Here is a 25,627-nt window from a genome sequence, read left to right on the forward strand (position 1 = left end):
TCTATCACTTTGGTTCTTAACCATCATTATTATCAACACACTTATGACCATCATTTCTTTGGAAATCAAACAAAGGATCTACTACGAAAAGAACATAGTAGCGTGTCTATTTTTAGCAAACAGATAAAATATTTTAATATTTCTGACAAAAAGAGCTACTAAAAAGTTTAATAAATATATATGTAGATATACATCAACATTTTTATTTGCCGATTTTATATACATACGTGCGGTGTCTATGTCTATGAATCTAACTATTTATTTACGTGGTTCAAAAAAAAAATCTAACTATTTATATACATACAACTTAATTTTGGACACAGTTTTGTTTCCTTGGCGGAGAGCTAAGAGATGGAACCAACAGAGAAACCATCGATCAAACCGTCTTCTCGGACTCTCCCTAGAGACACTCGTGGCTCTCTCGAAGTATTCAACCCATCAACTTTCCCGACCAGACCTGATAACCCCGTCTTCCGTCCAGAACCACCAACGTGGCAAAACTGGAGCAATCCACGTGACAGCCCCCAACCCCAACTCCAGCCTCTGTCTGAACCAGCTCCCTCTATTCCGGTTCGGTCTGAAGAAATCGCCGTCACAACCTCATGGATGGCTCTGAAGGATCCATCACCGGAGAAAATCTCCAAGAAGACGATAACCACCGAGAAACCACAGGTTGCGGCAGTGGCAGCGGAGCAGAGAGCGGCGGAGTGGGGACTTGTTTTGAAGACTGATACTAAGACGGGAAAGCCACAGGGAGTAAGCGTGAGGAACTCAGGTGGGGCAGAGAATGATCCGAACGGGAAAAAGACTTCGCAGCGAAACTCGAGCAATTCTTGCCGGAGCTCCGGTGAAATGTCAGATGGAGACGTCGCCGGCGGGAGAGGTGGGATCCCGAGGGTATCGGAAGATCTGAAAGATGCCTTGTCGACGTTTCAACAAACGTTTGTTGTTTCAGATGCTACCAAACCTGATTACCCGATTATGTATGCTAGTGCCGGTTTCTTCAACATGACCGGTTACACTTCGAAAGAGGTCGTCGGCAGAAACTGGTAAAAATATCTATAATTGATACAATTCTTAAATATTTTATCTTTTTGTTTTAAAATTACCATAAAGATTCTAACAAAAATATATATAACATATTTTAGGTTTATGGATGTTTGCTAAAAGTAGAACAATATCTTAAAATGATTTCATCAACACCTTGTATAAACGTAATTTTGTGTTACTTTTAGAAAATATCATGAAACTTATATGTTTTTTTGTGGTGCATATTTCTCAAGGTTAATAATTTATTTTTTTAATTTAAGAAAATAAAATAAAATTATGAAGATCGTACTTTTTGGGTTTTTTTTTATTGTAGCCGATTTTTACAAGGATCAGGGACAGATGCTGATGAGTTAGCGAAGATAAGAGAGTCATTAGCTGCAGGAAATAATTATTGTGGGCGTTTATTGAATTACAAGAAAGATGGGACCTCATTTTGGAATCTTCTCACGATTGCGCCCATTAAAGACGAGAGTGGCAAAGTCCTCAAATTTATTGGGTTAGTCCTTTAATATACTTTTTGTTTTTACTCGTTTAAGTCCTTTATTTATTCGTTTTTCTAAATTCCATCCTTTTGATGGGACTTGAGTTGAGTCTGTGGACCTGTAATTGCGTTGCTTTCTCCGCAATAAGTCTAACAGTTGTCATTGGCTTATCTGATCTCTTCGATCCGACGGCCAATTTTTTCCCTTTTAGTTTTTTTTATTTTTTTTGGTCGTTAGTTTTTATATAATGTTCTCTCGTGAATTGATATGTACAAGACAGAATACTTTCCAACGAAATTAATAACAGATAGAATAGTAATGTTTTAGGATAAATTTTGTTTGTTTGACAAGGGATCAACAGAATAATATCTATACTATTAGAAATGAAGAATTCTTTAAAAATATACCTATAAAAGGTTGCTGTAACAATTCATTGGACTTAACTTTTACTAGGTCAAGATCCGCGCCTTGCGCGGAATGAATATTATATATAAATTATTTTTAAGTATTATATATTTTTTACATATTATGAAATAATAAATAGATATTGACTAATTAAAAATTTAGTAACTATTACTTATATAATTAAATTGGTATAAATACTTAAATAGATTTTATTAATCCTTAAACAATACTTTCAGGTTAATTTTATCAATAAACAGTTTTTTCTATTTTATATAGTATAAAATTAAGTTTAAATGATATTAACATAGATATATAGTATATTTTTAATATTATCTATTAAAAATATTTTTGATCATTTGTATTTCTTTATAACAAATTTTTTAAATCAATGATAACAATAAAAAAATTTGTGGGATGTTTAATAGTTTTAGTAATTTATAATTTTAAAAATATTCAATGCAAAGTTTAAAATCTAAATATTAAGTTGTCAATAATTGTTCAAAATGTTTATCAAAAAAATTCAAAGCAAATTCGAAATTAAAATAATTATGTATTTTATTTTTTAAAAAATATTAGTATACATATATAATATTTATTAAATGAGATTTCCTACTTATGTAATTTCGTAATCATTTGTATCTTGTTATAACATAAATTTTAAACCATGGATCACAAAAATTTCAATGTGAGATTTTTAACAACTTTAGTCATTTATATTCGTTTTTAAAAATTTTAAATATAACATATACGAAAAAATCTAAATTTTTATTACATAGTTAATGTGGTTGTTTAATTTATTTTAATAAGTTAAGATTTAAAAAAATGAGAGAGAATAGACTAATTTTTATCAAATCTTTATTATTCAAAATCATTAATTGTCATATATACTTTAGCCACATTAGATAATTTCGTGATTTTTATTTAAGGAAACTATGAAGAAAATTTATATTAATTTATGGTTAGTTTAATAAAAAACTTATTATATATTTATATGGACCAACATATTTTTTTAAGAATCCTAAAAATGATTGTGATGATGACATGTGGCTACAAAAAAATGTTGTAATGCTTCCCTTTTAATATGTAAGAGATTAGTCTTATCTTATATATTTATAACAATATGTTACTCAATACCATGTTTGTCAAAAAAAAAAAAAAACTCAATACCATATATTTACCCGATTTTTATTCCTTCCTCTAACAATATGCGCGATAATATTAATTAATATCCTTAGTTTCTTAACGAAGTCAGAGGGAATTAAATTATGGTAACTTGGCAACTCTTGTGCATTCCTATGTAACATGTATGCAGCATGTTCATATATGCTATTGTACTGTTTATTGTCTATACTTCTTGATTAAAATGAACTACATATTTAATATATATATATATATATATATATATATATATATATATTCCATGATGGACGTATAATAATACAATCATCCAGTTAATAACATGGTTCAAAATCTTATTCTAATTTTTTAATTATTGTTACTCTTTATTTTGTATGATACACTTTTTCTATAAATTAATTATATATTTCATCGTAGTGGTTGTAATCAATAATATTATACACTGTATTTTATGCTCAGGATCTACAATATTTATATATTAATTATTAAATGAGTTAGTATATACTGTATCATTAAAATTTAAACATATTGTACTATGGTTGACAAAAAAAACATATTGTACTATGTTATTTTACATTATATAGTTTCAAATATTTAAAATTCAAAGTTAATAAAAAATAGTTTTGCAAATCTTATGTTAAAATAAAATTATATTAAAAAATTATGCTAACTTAATTTTTAGAAAAATTATTATAAAAAATTATTGAGAAATTTTAAAACTATTAAAAACCTACAAATATGTTCTACAAAATAAGCTAAAAAAAATATACCAAGTAAATCTTAAACTATATCAATTTAACAAATGAACTCTTATGAAATACACACAAAATATAATGAGAGAGTAGATCTGGATATTCAGATATTCGGGTCGGCTCCTTTTTATCCGGGTTTTTTGGATCATAAACATTTGGACCTAAATAGATATTTGATTTTTTTTTAATTCGGGTTTAGGTCGATTATTTTCATGTTGAGGTCGGTTCATAATCATAATTCAACCACATGTAAAATACATGTAATATTTGAGTACATAGCATGTCTAGGTCGGTTCAGATATTAAGATCTGAAAAAGATTTGAAGTACCTGAAAATCTGAAAATGATTTGAAACTTGAAAAATAACCGAAAACCCAAAAAAATATTTAAATACTCGAGAAAGATCTGAAATGCTTTTTGAAATATAACAAAAGAACCTACACTACGTAAACTTTTATCTGAATACCCGAAATATATTTTTAAAAATTTGAAATTCTACCTAAAACCTGAAAGTATAACTGAAAACTTACCCAAAAAGAATTTTCGTAATACCAAAAACATATCCAAAATACCTAAATATGTCTAATATACACATACATATTATGTAATTTGGGTATCCGACCAGATTTTGGGTTGGATCCGTCTGAACCGAGATCTACAGGTCCAAGAATATCCAATATGTACATATCCCTCGACCAGATTTTGGTATTATTTTTGGATTCGAGTAAAAATTAGGTTTAAGAGAGAGAATTATATAAAATGTACATACATAATCTCAAATAAATTAATTCATAAATTATGTAGTCTTAAACAAAATTTCTTTTTCGATATAATATAATTTTGTAACATAATAATATACAATAATCACAAAATACTAATTTATGTCAAAATTTAGCAATAATAATAAAAAAATTGCGCTTTTAAGCATGGATCAAAATCTATGGTATTTTATATTTGAAGGAAAAATAAGATACAAAAGTATTTTCTGTTTGTTTCTATTTGGACCAGAATGCAAGTGGAGGTGAGCAAACACACTGAAGGAGCCAAAGAAAAGACTTTGAGACCCAATGGGCTTCCTGAATCTCTGATTCGATATGATGGTATCTACTCTTTTATTTTCATTTGTTAATGTTTCTATCTCCAACTTTCAAATCAAAGAAAACTCCTAATTCATTTGATAAAAAAACTTCTAATTCACAAATACATCATTTTTGTGTCAGTCAAACACAAAATCCCTAGTTTTTATTGATTAGACCATTTCAAACATAGAATTAATCAATTGTTTATAGATCATTAAAAATATGATTACTCTATAAATATAGTAGTTTTCTCCACCAAATTCATAAATCCTTCAAAAAATTTTAGCCGATTTCACTCTAGAACTCGACCTTTCTGCACTATGCCGCCGTAATAAAAAGCGTTAAGTGGGGCAAATGCTACGTACTTTGAACGAATTGGTCAACGAAAAAAGGATTATATTTTGAGATCCTTTATATTTTTGGTTTAAAATTTGATTTATTTTAAATCTTTTTGAAATATTTTTAGTAAAATAAATCTTTTTTGTTTTAACAACAGAATGTAAAATAAATCTAAAATTTGTTTTGTGACAGCCCGCCAAAAAGATATGGCGACTAACTCAGTAACAGAGCTGGTGGAGGCTGTGAAGAGACCTCGAGCCTTAAGCGAATCAACCCATAGCCATCCCTTCAAGAGAAAGTCGGAGAGCGATGAGCTTCCTGCAAAACCTGGCCGGCGAATGTCTGAGAACGTCGTTCCATCAGGACGGAGAAACTCCGGGGGCGGCAGAAGAAACTCGATGCAGCGAATCAGCGAAAATCCCGAGAAGAAACCGGCAAAATCCTCTCGTCTTTCTTTCATGGGGTAATTCTCACCATATCACTTTTGACCCATAACTTTTATAATGATCAATTTAGTCCCTACGTTTCTTTATATTAAAAGTTAATCGAACTCTGCTATTAGGATGAAGAAGAAGGGTCAGTCTCAAGACGAGTCTCTTGAAGATGGATTCATAGAGTATGGTGAAGAAGATGACGAGATTAGTGACAGAGACGAGAGACCAGAGAGTGTTGATGATAAAGTGAGACAAAAGGAGATGAGAAAGGGTATGGATCTCGCAACCACACTCGAACGTATCGAGAAGAACTTCGTCATCACCGATCCTAGGCTCCCCGACAACCCCATTGTAAGAGCATTAGATAAAGAGAGCAAAAAAAAAGCACTCTCTCTTTCACTTCATGTTCTGAAAGAGTTTCATTTGCTTGGTCCTCTGTTTCCAGATTTTTGCGTCTGATAGTTTCTTGGAGCTCACGGAATATAGCCGTGAAGAAATTCTTGGCAGAAACTGCAGGTACTACATTAACATGAACTAATTTTCTTTAAAAACAATCGAGAAAAGAGCATGTATTTATTATAGATATTTTTTTTAAGGTTTCTGCAAGGTTCAGAGACTGATCCAACAACGGTAAAGAAGATTCGAGCGGCTATTGATAACCAAACCGAAGTGACGGTTCAGCTCATTAACTACACCAAGAGCGGTACTCAACTTTTCGATTACCCTAAGATCAATCTGTGAATCAATGTAAAGAGTCTTGAAAATTATGCATTGCTTTCTTTGTTTCAGGGAAGAAGTTCTGGAACATTTTCCACCTGCAACCTATGCGTGATCAGAAGGTACAATGATTTACATACATGCGTATCTTGCCTAATACGTCACCACAGAGCCGTGCTTGTTAAAGAAATTTTAAAACATTGGCTTAGAGCATATATCATTTTATTCAAAATTTATCTATAAAGCACATTTATAGAATTTATAAAACTTTAATTGTGTATGATCTCTGGAAAACTGTTTGTTAAGTTTTTATTTAAAATCAGAATTACAACTAATATTTTAAGTTTTTTTCTACAATCACAATTTGATTGTAAAACTGATTAACTACAACTATGTCTACATTTACAAAGATTTTTATTTTATTATCTTACTTCTTCGGAATATGTTATTTTTATATGTTATAAACATTATGATAAAAGCATATTCTTTTTGAACTGAATTAATTATTAATATCTTTAGAAATTTTGTTATATATTACTATTTATTTTAAAACTGTAAAATAACTTTTGTGATTGAAAATATTAGTAAATAATATATCAAAGATAATTTTTGATATATTATATTGTTACAAGTTAGCATAAAATTGTAAGTAGTATTTTTGAGCAAATTTTTTAATGAAACTTTAATTTTACAAAAAAAAAATGTCTGTAATAGACATTGCAAAACAATTTAGTAAAAGTTATAAAAAAAAGTGGCATATGGCATTTTACCCTTGTCGCTGCTCAGCGTCACCTTCAAGTTTATTTCAACATTACATTTTACATGTCAGAGTTTTAGTCTATGAATTTTAAACTAAAAATACGTATTGTTTGATATGTTATGGACAGGGAGAAGTACAATACTTTATCGGAGTGCAACTAGACGGGAGCAAGCACGTTGAGCCAGTTCGCAATGTCATTGAAGAAGTTGCAGTGAAAGAGGGCGAAGAGCTGGTCCCCCTACTCCCTTTAAATCTCTATTTTCAATTGTAATCGTAAGGTCAAAGCATGAGAGCTTAACCCTTTTTTTTCCTGGAATCTGAGCTCTTCAGGTGAAGAAAACAGCTGTAAATATCGATGAGGCTGTACGAGAACTTCCTGATGCCAACATGGTAAGTGATTGATTGAGTATCTTCGTCTGATAGTTTTAGATCAGGGTTTAAAGGATATTTCTGATTGATTGTTTTGTTGTCTTATTGAAGACGCCAGAGGATTTATGGGCAAACCACTCAAAGATTGTTCATTCAAAGCCTCACAGGAAAGATTCACCTTCATGGAAAGCTATCCAAAAGGTACTGGAGAGTGGAGAACAAATTGGTCTGAAGCATTTCAGACCGGTAAAACCTTTGGGTTCCGGTGACACAGGAAGGTTTGAAACTCTTTTTGAATCTATTAATTAATGAAACCCTTTACATAAAAAAAAAAACATTTTTGTCATCGAACTTACAAACGTACCTTTGTTGTTTCATCAGTGTCCATTTAGTGGAACTCAATGGAACAGACCAGTTGTTTGCAATGAAAGCAATGGACAAGACCGTCATGCTTAACCGTAACAAAGTAACTACAGTACCTTGCGCAACAATCTTGTTTTTCATGCTTCTGCCATAAAGGTAGCAATTGATGAAAATTTTGGCAGGTGCATAGAGCTAGAGCTGAGAGGGAGATCCTAGATTTACTTGACCATCCTTTTCTCCCAGCACTCTACGCTTCATTTCAGGTCGAAAAATCTGTTTGCATATTTTTATATGCGTGTTCATAAGTCTCATGAGGTCACTGATGTTTAATCTGCAGACAAAGACGCATATATGTCTTATAACGGATTACTATCCAGGAGGAGAACTCTTCATGCTCCTTGATCGACAACCTAGGAAGGTTCTCAAGGAAGATGCCGTAAAGTACAAGTTTTCCTACATAGACAAAATCTACATCCTTTTCCAGTTTAATTATGAAATAATAGAGAACATAATTTTTTTTTGTAGATTCTATGCTGCTCAAGTGGTCGTTGCACTAGAGTATCTTCACTGCCAAGGCAAGTCATTCAACATCCACTTTCAATTTCATAGAAACTTGGAATGCAAGTATTATTGACATATGTAATTTACTTTGATTTCAGGAATTATTTATCGGGATTTAAAGCCAGAAAACGTATTAATCCAGGGAAATGGAGATATTTCCCTAACAGATTTCGATCTGTCTTGCTTGACATCTTGTAGACCTCAGGTTTGCTCTAACATTCTTCCCTTGTAAGATTCTTGCTGGAAAGTTTGCTAATGTCCTAATTAATCGTTGTCGATGTATCTCTTAGCTGTTGATTCCGAGTATAGATGAAAAGAAGAAGAAGAAGCAACAAAAGAGTCAACAAAGTCCAGTCTTCATGGCTGAACCAATGCGTGCATCAAACTCATTTGTTGGCACTGAAGAGTATATTGCTCCGGTTAGTGTGTATATACAAGCTTAATAATACTGGCTAAGGTATTTTCCGTCTCTGTATTAACCGGGAATTAGTGTATTATATTGATAGGAAATTATAACTGGGGCGGGCCATACAAGTGCAGTAGACTGGTGGGCTCTTGGTATCCTTATGTACGAAATGTTATACGGATACACTCCTTTTAGAGGAAAAACCAGACAGAAGACTTTCGCCAATGTTCTTCAGAAAGATCTGAAGTTCCCAGCTAGTATTCCTGTAATTGATCATTCACTATTTATATATCAATTAATCTCATGTTAATCAGATATACATCTAATTTTGGCTATCATGGGTTTACAGGCAAGTCTTCAAGTGAAACAGCTGATATTTAGGCTGTTACAGAGAGATCCGAAGAAGAGACTAGGCTGTCTTGAAGGAGCAAACGAAGTCAAGAACCACTCTTTCTTCAAAGGCATTAATTGGGCTTTGATTCGATGCACGGTAACTTCACAGCTTTCTGATCTTTACTTGGGTTAGAAGAAATAGTTTCTCTTTGACTCGCGAAAGAAGAAAACCAATATGTTTCTGAGTTTGTTTCGATATCTGCAGACTCCTCCGGAGCTCGAAACACCAATATTTCCTGGTGAAGCTGAAAACGGAGAGAACGTCGTGGACCCTGAACTAGAAGATCTGCAAACAAGTGTTTTTTGAAAATTTGAATTGAACGATTCTTGTTTTCTTAAAAATGTTTTCAAGAAACCTTTTTAATCTCCTGCTCTCCCAAAGCTTCAAACGAGAGTGCTCATGTTCTTTTCATTTCGTCTTTTCTTCTTCTTTGACCTATTCGATTGGTTTTCCTAAGTGTTTCTTCATTTCTTGTAATATGTGTCTATTTGTGTGATTTCCTGAGGAATATTTTATCCTACATTTCAATAAAGCTAGTCTTTTCTTCTATTTTTTAGTAATTATATAATGCGATGAAATTGCTAGCAAAGACATCTCTAAAACGATTTTTGTTCTAAACTAATTTTTGCAGTGACTAGTGAGTTTTGTTACCAACAAAATTTGGGCTAAAATGAAGTGTGTGGCAATGATTCTATATGTTTAATGATTGTATAACATGCTAATTATTTATTATACTAACACACATATTTACCTCTAACATATATGTCGCGCATTAAATTATAATATGGTGCTTTATTATATTATTAGATTTTGATTCGCGCTTTTAAGCGCAGTATATTCTGTGATGAAAATTTTATTAACAACGCTATAAGTGTTTTGTTAATCTGTAAAACTTTGTATATTTAAAAAATTTTGTATTTAAATCAACACTTTTAAACCCGACCCATATCTGCGGTCCAACCGGTAAATCTGATGATTCGATATGTAATCTTGTTTAAATTTTAAGAAATACTCATTATATAAATACTTCATAAAACCTGTAAAAATTGGTAAAACACATAATTAACGTTTGAACCGATTGGTGATCGATATGTAATACAATTTTATTTAAATTATTATTTTTAAATTTAAAAGTTAATTTCATTTTTTTATTAGGTATTTCAGTATTTATAAACTTTAATCTTATTGTATGTTTTTATTATATGTCTTAACTTCAACTTGTTAAAATTATCTTTTTATAACTTTGATGTGAAATGAAAAAACAAAGAAAATAAATTTTAATAATTTACTTTTTTTGATCCGCGCTTTGAAAGCGCGAAAACCTTTTTGATTAATATTTTTATATAATAATATTATATGTTTGTTCATAATGCGATATCAAATTCAAATTTATACATGTGGACTTTGATGATTATACACGATAGTTGAGATGCGTAAAAGTGCCGTAATATCAAAATGTGTAACTGTAGACATGAAATAGCCATATGGAGGAAAAATAATCCTCCTTATGAGAAAGAAAGGATAAATGAATTGCAAAAATAACTGGAAGAGGTCCAAAATAATGATAACATGAATCAGGAAGAAATATTGGATGTTTCCAGAAAATTACAAGAGACATACAAAGATGAGAAGGACTATTGGCAACAAAAGAGCAGAAACATGTGGTATTCTGCAAGGGATTCAAATACAAAGTTTTACCATGCCTTCACAAAACAAAGGCAATCTCGCAATCCGATTATCAGGTTCCACAACAAATATGGGAAATGGATAACAGATGAGATGGGTTATGAAAAAGTGAAAGTGGACTATTTGGATGAAATATTTAAATCTACTTGTCCTTTGGATTTTAAATATTTTTACAATAAATTCCGAGTACCATAACTAGTCAGATGGATGGCTGATTAATAGCACTAGTTACATAAGAGAAAGTTTGACAAGCCTTATTTATGATGCATCCAGAAAAAGCATCAAGACCAGATGGAATGACACCGTTTTTTTCAGATTGCTTGGAATATAATTAAGGCGGATGTTATTGAGTTAGTGAACACATTATTATGGACATGGAAATTGAACACAAGGTTAATTCTTATGAACATCTGCTTGATTCCCAAAACGAAAATACAAGCAAAGATGACAGAACTAAGACCAATAAGTCTCTATAATCTAGGATACAAGATTATTTCAAAGGTTTAATGCCAGTGGCTGAGAAACTGTCTACCGCATCTAATATCTGAAACTTAGTAGGCTTTTGTCTCAAGACATCTGATCTCAGATAATATTTTGATAGCGCAAGAAATGTTTCGTGGATTAAGGACAACAAATCATGAGAGAACAAATAATGGCGATCAGAACGGACATGAGCAAAGCTTATGATAGAATGGAATGACCTTTTGTACAAGCTTTACTTACAAAAATGGGGTTTGATGCTCAGTAGATGATAGAATGCATTACAGAGTGCAATACAAAGTCTTATTAAATGGCTAGAGGTCATATAAATCCTCAAAGGACTACATCAGGGGGACCTACTCTCCCTTATACCTTTTTATTATGTGCATGGAGGCTTTGATCACCAACATCATGAAAGCTGAAAGAGATAATCTATAACAGGTTAAAAAGTAGCAAACGTATGTCCCATGCCATTCGAATCAGACTACTAGGAGGCTACATACCATCAATGCCCTACGCCAAGAAACAAATCTCGTTATCCACTGAAATGCGAGGATAGGATCACAAATCCTTTAATATTAATCGGTCTCTCCAGGCTCCGAGCATTGAAGCAACCATTGAACAGCAATTAGATCCTTAGACTATCTACGACTAGATCTCTACACCTGGGTTTATACATGGTCCAAGCCAAAACAACCCGAAAAATCACTAAAGAAGCTAGAGATGGGAGTTTTAATCATTGCCCGCATGCCCCACCCCGTTCAAATTGCGGATGCGGGTTAAGATTATTTTAAGCAGGACGGGTGCGAGTCAGCCGAATTTGAGTCGCAAATATCCGCCAACCCGCAAATTAAAAAAAAATTAAACAAATTCTTTAAAATATATAAAATATCATAAATATTTATATAATTTCAATCATAAATATATTATTTTAATATTATTTTTTATAAATTAATTATTATATATTAAAATAATTATTTTTAATATAATTAATATTACCCGCAGATTTGGCGGATTACATGCGGGTTTTGGCATGGCGAGTGCGTGTATAAAAGTTTTTGTTTCGGGTTATGCGGGTCAAATTTTTAAATCAAAAAAATAATTCAACCCACGGCGGGGCAGGGGGGATTGGGGCGGGTTGACCCACAAACCCAACACTAAAAGAAGCGATGTCCTACTTACAATAAGCCTGCTGAGATAGAATGACTCTTGTCGACCAAAGGGCACATGTTATCTTCTGTTCGCCCACAAAATCAAAAGATAAGGACAAACTATTGGAGATAAATAATTCCGGAAGATATTACTCATGCTTCCGAGCGGGATGCATGCCTTCAAATTCATGCGTAGATAAATCCAAGCTCAAACCCGGCTCTATCCCTGCCTCCGGGTAGAATAGAAAACTTATAGTAAAGGGATTCTTCCAGTTCCGAATATGGAAGTCTCTAACCTAATTTTCGACTACGAACAGCCGTATATTATTAGAGCACAAGCTCAAGTCTATGAAGCCAGGCCCAAAACCCATATATATTAGGGTTCCCAGCAAGATAGTGATACCATAGATTTATCCACTTTTAGCCATGGTATATAGGTGTTTTAGAGTATATTATATGGGTTTGGAATATGTTTTAGAGTGTTTTCAGGTTCATGTACGTTTTGGAGAACTTTGATGATTTTGGGGCCTTTTAAGGTGAATAACTACACAGACGCGTCAGATGTTTAGATATGGATAGAAACCTTCCCGCGCTGCGATTGAACCCATATTTTGACACAAGATAGAAATTTGAGTTAACTTTCCAATCCATCGGTCCGAGATCAATCAGAATCATGTAGCAGAAGTTATGCCCATTTTACTAAAGAGTGGTACATCTGCTTCGCGAGAGGAAGCTGTCGAGGAGATGAAGGAATGTCGATCGATGATTGACCCTTAATATCAATCGATGGTGATCCCAAAAAAGGGTCCGAATATATTTCAAGACCGCCTTAATCCTAGAATCCACCAAAAATTACCAGAATACCCATGGACGATCTAAAACCCTATTTATGTGTTTTCTAAGCCATTGTTGACGGCTACGCTTTCTTTTATTCAAAGTTAGGAGAGAAGAGATGAACTCCTTCAGAGTCCTCTTGGAACTCTTTTGGTTTCTTTATTTGGTTTATATTTTATATCTATTCAGCTTATGATTTCTGTGACAACTATTATGTCTGAGTAGATTGATCTGTTAGATTTAGGTTTTCTAGGGTTTAAATGAACTTGTGAATTATAGAATTGCTAGGTGATTTATTGTATCCTTCACATGATTGTCCTTACTGCTTGCCATCTACAGTAATTAACTAGGATCATGATTCTAGGTGTTGACAACTACGAGAGTAGGCTCCTGATAATAATTATGTTGAGCTAGATTGTTAGATATATGCGAGAGCTTGTCTAGTTATCTAGTGAACATATCGATTAGGGCGATAACGCTTGTCTAAGGCAGCGTCGATCGACGATTATACCATAGCATCGATTGATGCTCGATCCATGTTAACATGCGAGAGCTAAAACACTGGACTTAGTCAATACATTAGACTGAGAGTGAGAGCTGGTCGTTTTTTGCATTAGATATCGAGTTCTAAGATCAAACCCTTAGCATCTATAGATTGAGTTCTTATAACCTGAATGAAACCCTAAGTCTATCAACCGTCCTTCCATCACAAATAAACTCTTGATTTACTGCATATTATTTATTATATTATTTGACCTAACATAGTCTGAAGCTAAATCTATTGTGTGAGATATCAAGTCTCTTTGGATACAATCCTCAAGTATTACATCAAACCTATTATTTGAGAGATTGTTCTCAAAGCCATTGGCAAAGCTTCGAGCACTCCTTATTGTTGAGATGATAGACAAATGAGAAGAGTATGTGGAGACTTTCACGAAAAATGAGCGATGAAGCTTCAAAGAATAGACACTGAGACTTGGTTTGGAGCAAGTTCTCATTCTCATCCACACTGAATAAGATCTCCAGAAGTCAAGCTAATGATTGAAAATAAGCGATGAGTGGGAGCAACCCACTGCTAGGTAAAAAAAAAGATGAACAGTGTCGAATGACACTGTAGCAGAGCCGTCGATCGGCACTGTAGCGGCATAACTTTTCATCGCGAAAAAATAGAAGAAGAGAAGATCTAAGGAAGAAGACTTGATATACCAGTAGCGATCGACGACAACAGGCCATTGTCGGTCAACAGAGCATCACGAGTATCGATCCATCGCCACTTAACTGTGTCGATCGACGCTCACCATCAGCGAGCATGTATACCGTTTCTCCTTGTTAAATTTAGTACTTATGAATTATTTTCCCACAAATCTTATACTGTATAACATTGGGGACAATGTTGTTTAAGTCTGGGGGAGTTTCTATTGATATTGTGTTTTGTATTAAGTTTTATTTTAAGAGTTTTATTGAGTTTTATTGAGCCAAGAAGGGGATGATGAACTTTTTTAATTTTACTTATTATCTAACCACTCTTTAGCACCATTCTTTGAGGTTATTGACTCAAGGGTGTACTGAATGGAAACGCCAAAGTGGATCACCTGCCAATAACAACCATGCTAGTTGAGAAAGTCTGAAGGAACCAAAGTTGACTTCCGACCTTAATAAACTCAACTTGCTTGTTTAGGGGCTTGGAATACATTGGATCAGATTCTTCTTGCAATTCTGGAAGGTAAACTATGTGTGTTACTAGTTCCCCTCTCTCTTCCCTTCAGTGTTAAAAGAATTAGAACATGACGTGGTGGTTACAACCATTAAAGCTTGATTCATAAAAATTTGAGAAAGATATAAAAGTCAAAAAGAAGTGAACATGATCTGGTATGAAAGCATGTCCAAATATCTCGGTCAATTAAAAAAAATAAAATAATACTTTTTAAATAAGGGAGACATTGACTGAGAGAAGTGAGAAGAGAGGAGGAAAAGAACTATAGAAGACTACTTGTGTGTTCAGATACTTGCTTGAGTAATAGTCCATGTGTCCTGTAATTGATACTCCCAAGATTCAGCCTACACATTTATATGCAGAAATGAGGTCAGTAGAGGGTATGTAAGGCGGAATCAGCTAAGCAGTGGGTTGGATGGTTTGGTTGCTAAGCTAAGGTCTATTGGTTTGAGACTTGCCTAAGGCAACGTCGAGCGACGCTTATACCATAGCATCGATCGAAACTCGATCCATGTTGACATGCGAGAACTGAAACACTGGACTTAGTCAATACATTAGACTCACAGCGAGACATTAGACTCACAGCGAGAGCTGGTCGTCTTTTGCATTAGCTATCGAGTTCTAGGATCAAACCCTTAGCATCTACAGATTGAGTTTTTATAACCTGAATGAAACCTTAAGTCTAGCAACCATCCTTCCACCACAAATAAACTCATGATTTACTGTTTATTATTTATTGCTTCATATATTATTTGACCTAGCATAGTCTGAAGCTAAGTCTATTGTGTGAGATAACAAAACTCTATGATTAATCTTCAAATACTACATCGAACCTCTTATTTGAGAGAGTAATTTGAAGATTAATTTGGGCTTATGAGATAGTTTTGATATATAACGGTTGTGTTATGTTTTGTGAAGAGTTAACTTTGCTATCGTAAAGAGCAGCTTCCTTTCCTTTTATGAATATCAATTTAGAATCATTCTGATCTTAAATGCAATCTAAAGATTCTTCCTTTATTTCTATTTTGCATCATAATAAAGCTCATTTGAATTATCTCTTTTGTGTTTCAATAAATTCTAAACACACAAATCTATCTTATTCTTAAAATATCTTCATGGTATCAGAGCTGTTCATGGGTTTTTCTAATCAGCTTCACGTTCTTACAAGCAAACAAAAGACTATACTCCATTAAACTCACCAGCTTCACGCTCTCTTCAAATAGACCCAGACAAGAAGGAAAGCTATGTATTTTCAGCTTCTACTAGACATAAGAGTTTGGATCTGTGAAAAGGTACAAGAGCTGAGTTGCCCATCTTAAGAAGAACATGAAGAAGCTTGGTCACGTCAACAAGGTTGCAGTAAAGCCTAAATCTTTGTTATCTTGTTCCTGAGGATTCATCATTTTTTATCTCCTCGGCAGAAGAAGAGAAGACACTGATTCAGACTGAGACAGTAGACTGAGAAACTGAGAAGCACTCACGAGAACAAAGCTAGAAGAAAGTTACGAATTTTGGATTGTGGACAGAAAATCAAGCTTTTCTATCTCTTATCCAAGGTATCTTTCTTTTAGTTAGACCGTGGACTAAAGCTTGTTGCCATAGTTTGTTAAGAACAGTGATGGTCTGGTTCATTAGTATGGAAATAAGAAGATGTGGTGAGTTATTCTAGTTTGGGTTAGCTTACGGCCATTCTAGATGTAAGTTTCTGTTGGGTTCAAAGAACATGATGAGTACACACCCACAGTTTGACAGAATGCCAAAAAGAAGTGCATATTCTAATTGGTTATTGGATGAAAGATATATAGTGGGTAGAATCCAAGTTGTTGTGGGAAGGTCCCTTTTGTTATCAGACAAATTTGATGAGTTACACGGGCCACACAAGAATCCAGACTCTTTGTAAGAAAGAATGTCACGATGTACCTTTGAGTGAGATCGACTAAGCTCTCCAAGTTCAAGAGAAACTTCTGAGTGAAGCCATGCGATATTCTCCAAGTATAGACCATAGATTCCTTATATATGGTGAACTGAAGATTACACCTATAGCTCCATGTGATCATGCTTCCACTACTTATTCCACCAAGCCATCTGCATTTGAGGTGCAAACTTGGCATCTTGCATTTACCGACGCCAAATTTGCAAGAGAGTTTTAGAGCACAATCCCAAGTCTATGAAGCCAGGCCCAAAACTCATATATACTAGAGTTCTCAGAAAGATAGTTTTGATATATAAAGGTTGTGTTATGTTTTGTAATGAGTTAACTTTGCAGCTTCCCTTTCCTTTTATGAATATCAATTTAGAATCATTTTGATCTTGAAGGCAATCTAAAGCTTCTTTCTTTATTTCTATTTTGCATCATATTAAAGCTCATTTGAACTATCTCTTTTGTGTTTCAGTAAAGTCTAAATTCACAAATCTATCTTGTTCTTAAAATATTTTCATATATAAGGGGGACCAAACCCTAGAACAAGAGTTCAACTATTCCATACACAAGTATTAGAGCTAATTGACTAGAACTAGAGTTTATACATTAAATTTGTAGTTCTGGCTCTAAGATCAACAAAACATTACTTTTGTCTCTTTTTCTACTTGTTATTCACTTACTTTACGTTTCCGTATTACCCATAAAGTACATGCACTAATTTACCCAAACAAGAACCATATGCAAGGGAGATGTTAAACAAAATTTTCTTAACACCTAAACAAGTATAATGAAAGTGATTAAAATTATTTGTTAAATAATTATAATAGTAATTGTATATATTTTTAAAAAATCAATACTGAACTTTTAAAATAAAATATGTACACAGATCTAATAAAATTATATAAAATTTAAAATACATAGATTATAAAAGTAATTATATTTTTGCTTAAATAAAATTTGTAAGAAAGTTAATTTCGCTCTTTGAATCGCAGATCAAAATCTAGTCTAAACTATTAAAGTAGAAGTACAAATAAAAGATACTTCTTAAACTTTTAATTTATTTACAATGGAATGCCACTAAAATTATTAATAAAACTACATTTAAATATTCTTTGTCTTTTTCTATTTAATTAATGAATTTTCCTAATTAGATTTTGAACTAAAAATTCGGCTATAATTACTTCAGAAAATCAATGTTCTACATTACTCTCATACAGTCGGTCTCAATGATATACATAAATGTTCGTCACTGTCAAATGTTCAGTATACTCCTTGACTAGATGATAATCCGCGCCATGTATGGAATGAGTGACCAAAAGAGATTATTACTTTTAATCTACTGATATAAGGAATTTTAAAGTTATACCCACAAATATTAGATCTAATTAAATATATAGTCTTCAAAGACTTCAAATCGGAAATGGAGTTAAAGCTAGCCATGTGTTTGCTCGGGAGAATTTTTTGGTATAGAAGTTCGAGAAGAAGGGTGTGATGTTTCGATGCGTTGTACACAACGTATTTATATTAAGAACAAAACGCAAGACTCGGGTTAATGACATAAAATCAAATCGCCGTAATTAGAGATAATACTACCCATTTAATTTCACATAATTTACGCTCCAAAACATTATTAAAGCTTACCTTAAATTTGAAAACATAATCAAGCTTCCTTTTTATATGACAAATTTAATAAAATCAATAAAAGTAAAATTATTATTTAATTCCTAAAAAATGAATTCATAATCTAACTTCCTAAAAGGATCTACTGATACTATGATGGGTGCAATGTCTATTCGCAGGAGTCTATCACCTTTACATGCAGAATGTGAAGCTTTGATATGGGCGATGGAGTGCATGAAGACCCTACATATCTGAGATATGATATCTCAGAGGTGGTGTTTGCAACCGACTGCTCACAATTGGTGAAGATGGTGTCTACACCAACAGAATGGCCGGCATTCACTACTCACATGGAAGAGTTTCTACGATGTAAGGATTACTTCCCCAACTTCCTCATTCAACACATTCCAAGGGCACAAAACACAATGCCAGAAAAACTAGCACGAGGTGCTAGAGACCTGCCTTCTGCTATGGTTTATGTTGATTCAGTTCCACCAAGATGGCTCTCGCATCCGGAACCGGTTTAGTTTAGTTTCTTTTGTTGAAAAAAAAAATGGGGGTGAGATGATTACCTAGAAGGCCAAACAGCTTTTAAAGGCTAATTCGTTTAAACTATATAAAATAAAACATAATAGACCAATTCGTTTAACAAATATATTTTTATAGGTAAATTCGTTTAAAATATATAATCTAAATTAGATAGATTTTTTGAGTAATACAGCTTTCTATACATAAACATAAATGATTAGTTTGCCTGTAAGTTGGGAAAATAAAATATGTTACCAGTTTAAGTGTAATAGAGTTCATTTAGAAAGGAAAAGGATACTTTTATGTGTATATTCTGTGATAAAGGTATTGCTACCAATTAAAGCCAATATGTTCCTCCTCATTCAAAAGCTAACCTTTAAAATGTATGTATTCATATACATACACATATAAGGAAAGCTTTTAGTTTACCTCTTGACCAAGTTAGATCCCCTCATCAAGTTTCGCAAATGACCGAAATTATGGTTTAAACGGAAAACTGTTATAGCATGTTTATATTGTTCGAGATATCTTATTCAAAAACATTCACCATGAAATAAAAATTAATATGAAAAACCATACAAATATCAATGTATGAACCAATAAATGTTTTTTCTTTCAAAAAAAAAATTAACCAAAGAAATGACACAGTATAGATATTATGTTAGTTAACATTGAAATTAAAAAAAAAATGGACTCACACCCAAAAAAGGAGTGCTATCATGTTAGGTATATTAAAAATGCATGGTGAGACAGAAGACAATACATATAATCTATATATATTCCAGGACACACAACTTTCTTTTCTCGTAAGCTGAATTATGTAGTACATTTTTTTAAAAAAAAATTACATTTACAATCCCCTTTTTATATAACATATGCATATCATGTGAAAATTATAGAACCTCCTATATGATGAATATGTGTAAAAACCAATACAATATTTTTTGTCTCAATAATAAATACGAAATTTTATTATTGGTCAATATTTTTGATGAATATATGGAAACTAATAATGAATATGTATTAACTTATTTGCCTAATTTGCGCAACCATAGTACCACGCATTAAACCTCACATGGTCTTTTGTCTTTTTAGTCCCATTCAGATATTTCTAAATTTTGGTTTGGGTTCGGTTCGGATCTTTGCGGTTACAGTTCGGGTTCGGATAATCCATTTAAATGATTTTTAAAAATTAAAAATTTATTATATACTTTAAATTTCTCGAACTCTATAAATAAAATAATATATTACATATAAATTTGAATATCATATGTCAAAATACCTAAACTTAACATATAAATTGGTTTGGTTTGAATATTTTGATAGAGAATCAATAGACATTTCAAGTATTTTTGGTGTTTTGAGTATATTTTATCTATTTTATACATTTACTTTTGACTATTTGTATATATTTCCAAGTATTTTAGACAACTTAAAAATATCTTATATATTTTAGATGTTTTTTAATATACATTAAAACTAAAAATAATTAATATATTTAGGTATATAAATCTATTTCGGATACATTCAGATATCCAAAATACTTCAGTTCGGATCAGGTTCGGTTTCGGCTCTCTGGATGCCAAAATTTTGAACCCGTTTGGATATTTAATCAATTTCGGTCCAGGTTCACTACTACTTTTTCGGATCGGATTCAGTTCGGTTCTTCGGATTCGATTTTTTGCCCAGCCCTAAATATAACATACAACTTTCTTTTAATATAAACCATAACAATTTATTTTTGTACCCCAATCAATATATTCATATGTATATATTTATCTATATTATTAAAATTGAAGTACAAATGTAAATTATTTTGAAACATGGGTAGCAGTATAAATGAGAATTATTCTGAAACATGGATAGCAGTACAAAATAATATTTGCCTATTTAAAATATTTTTTACTAATTTTCATTCTATTTTTAATCAATTTTAACCACTTTATTTATTATTTTTACTAAATAAATTGACATATTTATTACAAAAGTACAAAACAAAACTTATTTGTTTTCAATTATTTATTTTATCTTTTACATTCATAATCTCACATTTTTATCTACTTCATTAATTATATTTACTAAAATATTTTGACAGCATTTATTTACATATTAACTATAATAATTTGACATATGTAAATGAAATTACTCTATTTGTTTATACAATCAGTTAGATATAGATGTGCAGGTACCTATTCAGCTACGAGTTATTTCTTTTAGGTATCTGGTTTTTTGAGTTTTGAAACTAGGCTTCATTCGGGTATTATAAATTTCCATGTGGGTTTCGAATCGGTTCTTCACAAGTCAAGATGAATTCAGTTTTGAGGCCGGTTCGGATATTTGTACCAAAAGTTACAATATTAACCGATTCAGTTTGAGTATTTTGAATTCAAAATAAATCATAACACTACTAAAAGGCAGATAGCAAGCTCTATGAGCCTGTCCACATAGGACCAGAAAATCCTCCAATGGGGTGGGTTCTATTCTCCACGTCAGCACACGAAATTGGATAGGTTTGGGCCCTCCCACCTACGAGTTGGGTTTGATTATTACGTTTGGGATTGATTATTAAGTGCATACAAGTTCGGCCGAATCTCCATTAATTGTTAACGTGTTTTTAATTTGGTTTGGTTAGGTAATGCTACAAGTCCAATAAAAAATCAATTTATCTGCAAGCCCATTGTAGCCCAAACAAATCAAAATTCTGCGTTTAATGTTCAAGTTGATGAGGTTTGGAGTCGTCTCCATATTTGACGATTCAACATATCTCTCTTCGCCGTAAAAAAACACCAAAACTCATTCTCAGAACTTTCGACCTCCCCTATATCTTCATGTCCATCTCTTCCTTACCTTCCGTTCAACGTTTCTGTAACCTATACAATGAATCTTCAGTTTACATCTAACTCATTACCTCCAAAAAACTCTCTGTCTCCCTCCTTTACAATCAAAGCTTCATGCGTTTTAAAACCGAAAACACCTCATACCCTATAAATAGGAGAGGGTTGAGAGTGGAATCAAGCATCACCAACACGCTTTCTCAGTTGATTTTCTCTTGAAACCCTACAACCCCCCTAAGAAAATGACCAATCAACAGAGAAAAACGAAGAATCAAGAAAAAACCAATAATTTATTTATCCATAGCCGACGTATACGATGCTCTTCATTCATTCGATCTCCACTTCGCTGGCTAAAAGAAAACCAAAATTTCAAGTTTTCATTAATTTTACTTAAAATAGAACATACTATAAAATAACAAAACAAGATGACTAAGAAAAATTAACTGCCCAAACAAATACTAGACAACCCAGATAACTAAATGGACATTAAAAATCAATCAACATCATTAAAAAATATCGAATCTAAAGATATCTTCATCTCCTTAACTATGTTTGTTGCACTATATATTCTTCTTTTATAGCCAATATAATACACTTTAATATATATATATATATATATTATACTCTCAAATCTCAATAATGATAAAGTAATTAACATTTACATGCAAAAACACTTAATTTATTAAGTTAATGTTGTAGAAAAGAGGAACAGATAATAAAAAACATACATAACACATTTGTAACAAATTAAAATATATAAGTCAGCAGTTGGGTGTAGCGCAAGAAAAACTCTACGATTTAAGCCAATTTTAGCATTCTCTTAGAGTGTACTTCATATGATATTTTCAGATAAACATCATAAAACGTTTAACTAACTAATTGAATACATTGTGTTTAATTTGTTAAAAAATAAAGAAATCATATTTATAAATAAAAACTTAAATTCAGTAAAAATAAAATTAAAAATTATCTTAAGAGTTACTTTGATGTCTACTCTAAATGTTTTGTAAAATTGATATCAAAATAAATTAAAATAAAGTTATGTCAAAACATTTGTCAGAACATACAAGATTTGTATATACTAAATAAAGTAAATAATTAATGAAACTTTGTGGCTTTTAGTGTGTACCACTGAAACAAATCAGCATATACTATTAAAGTAAAAATTAAAATATGTTTGTATCTTTTGATTAGCTCATTACAAATACTTTTCTGAGAAGTTTTTTAGGATGACCTAGAATTTTTTTTGTTATAAATATAGCATTCAAAGGTCAAAATGACAAAAAGAGATTTCATTAAAAGATAAATAGACATTTATACTTCTATGGTTAACTAATATAGAATTATGGTTTAAATTAGTGGGGTGTGTACATGAATTTTCTTTAAAACAAACTACACAATTTTAACATAAATGTTTTTAGTTTCAGTAATAATTTGGGATTTCAAGTTAAAATATTGAAAAATATGAAAAAAAAAAATTTCGAATTCAAAAATAAAAATTATTATTGTATTTTTATTTAAATAATTATTATATTTAAATCTATAAAATAAAGGTAGAATAGTCTTTTACTTCTTTAATGAAACATGTTTTAGTCATGTTCCTCTTTGTGAGTTATTAAATCTTAAAAGAGTAATTTGAGAAATTTACAGTAATTCTTTTAGTTGTTATTTCCAGTCTATCATATATATACCGTTAGATTAATTTTCCATCATTTATTTATAATGTTATACCAAATAATTTTGTGTAAAGTTCAATTTAGTCACCATTCAATGCATTATGAAATAATTTTCTGTAAAGATCAATTTAGGTTAGAACATCACCAATCGATGCAATATGAGAAAGTTTTTCAAATCTCGAAAAATTTATATTCTGATTTCCGCTATTTTAACTTCATTTTAAACTGTTTAATAATTAATAATTAATTTAAGAGTGTAAAATAGTAATGGAAGTATGTTTCTACTCAAACATACAAACAATATTGCAATGTTATATATATATATATATATATATATATATATATATATATATATTATTTTTTACACAACAACAATGACTAATAACATCTGCATATTTGAAATACGCATAATCTATCCAAAGTACATTTACGTAGTATCTAAACATGGAATCATTCTCATTGAAATCTCCAGATTTCATATTTTTTTAATAAATTATCATTTAAAAAATAGTAAATACCAAACAAATTTTAATATTGAAAAACTATAGTTTCAAATTAAAGATTATTGAATAATTTTTATTGGTTATCAAACTTTACAGATTTAAGTATTCAAAATGATTACACATTTATGAATATATGTATATATATATATATGAAATGAAGGTCATTTACCTATTCTTCAAATAATAGTTTAAAAATTAAATCAGATTATTTATAAAGAAATATATGAAACATAAAATAATAGAAAATATTAAAAATTTATTAAATATAGAGTATTTGAACTTTTAATAAAATTTAACATGATTACTAAAAGATTAATAGAATTTTTAACTATGTTAAAATCTAAAATATATATTAAAATATAAATTAACAATATTTCAAAGAAAAAACTTATATTTTTAAAAATAATCCTTTTAATTTGTTAAATATTATATCAAAACAAATAAGTTATATAATTAAAAATTTTAAGTTTAATATGAAAAATATAAATGCAAGTTTTATAGACAAACAAACCGCGCGTAGCGCGGTGATACCTCTAGTGTAACCTAAAAATAACCACATAACCAAAAGTAACCATATTACCCTATTTGATTTGGATTCGAGTATAATGTATAGAAACCTAAAAATATTCAATATTTATACAATTAATTATATTATGACACATATAAAATATATAATACTAATCATGAAAAACAAAATTAATACTTCATCCGTGTCAAAATAGATGATGTTTTAGTGAGGTTTTGATGTTTCAAAATAGATGGTGTTTTTATATATATTTCAATGTACTTTTTAACTTTATCAAAAATTGTGTAATCGATCATATTTTGTAGTTTGTTTTGTGATTGGTTAAATAATTTCAATTTATATTTTAATGATAGTTTTTAGATTAAAAAAAACAAGTTTCTTAATAGTGTCTCATCCTAAAACTTCTTGTATTTTGAAATAGAGGGAATATCAATTTATAAAAAATAAAAATTAGCACCCGCACAGACGTGCGGGTCAATCTCTAGTAATGTTTTAAAATACGTAACTTATTGATGCAACTTTAATTTGTATTATATAAAATTTGTAAACAAAGATAATTCTTCACTTATAATATATGGATAAAAATCTAGTTATAATTTAAATATATTAAGCAAACAATAGAAGTGTTGTAGCCTATGTTCGAAAATACGCTAGGCGCAAGTCGGGTGGTGAGCATGGGCCTAGCGATCTACAGAGATTAAACAGTGATTACTCGGAAAGTAGTTTTGATATACTTTTACTAATATATATTAGTTTTGGTTAAGATTTACCAATGTTTTCTCATAGTCCACTAGTTAAAGGATGGTTTCATATTTCTCTGGACCTAGATTTTTAAAATTTTAAAATTAAAAAGATTATTTTGATATTTAAAAAAAAAATATTTTTTACGACAAAAACTAAAAAAATG

The 25,627-nt window shown here is 31.1% G+C and overlaps 1 protein-coding gene and 1 long non-coding RNA gene across 2 annotated transcripts; both read left to right on the plus strand.

Moving 5' to 3' along the window:
- The first annotated feature begins 248 nt into the window (after positions 1-248).
- Positions 249-9,752, plus strand: LOC103873605 (phototropin-1). Its single transcript, XM_009152008.3, has 20 exons — positions 249-1,049; positions 1,364-1,546; positions 4,834-4,925; positions 5,436-5,706; positions 5,806-6,028; positions 6,123-6,193; positions 6,274-6,380; positions 6,467-6,516; positions 7,282-7,386; positions 7,485-7,544; positions 7,635-7,801; positions 7,905-7,989; positions 8,069-8,149; positions 8,224-8,327; positions 8,412-8,461; positions 8,546-8,652; positions 8,738-8,866; positions 8,954-9,118; positions 9,203-9,343; positions 9,452-9,752. The coding sequence occupies exons 1-20, from the start codon at positions 352-354 to the stop codon at positions 9,551-9,553; spliced, it is 2,991 nt and encodes a 996-aa protein (XP_009150256.1). The 5' UTR covers positions 249-351; the 3' UTR covers positions 9,554-9,752.
- Positions 1,553-4,729, plus strand: LOC117126269. The gene is made up of 2 exons (XR_004448807.1): positions 1,553-1,985; positions 3,033-4,729. It is a non-coding gene; the product is annotated as an uncharacterized LOC117126269 (long non-coding RNA).
- Positions 9,753-25,627: the final 15,875 nt, after the last annotated feature.

The sequence above is a fragment of the Brassica rapa genome, chromosome A06 (genome assembly GCF_000309985.2).
Source record: "Brassica rapa cultivar Chiifu-401-42 chromosome A06, CAAS_Brap_v3.01, whole genome shotgun sequence".
In the NCBI taxonomy this organism is placed as follows: Eukaryota; Viridiplantae; Streptophyta; class Magnoliopsida; order Brassicales; family Brassicaceae; genus Brassica; species Brassica rapa.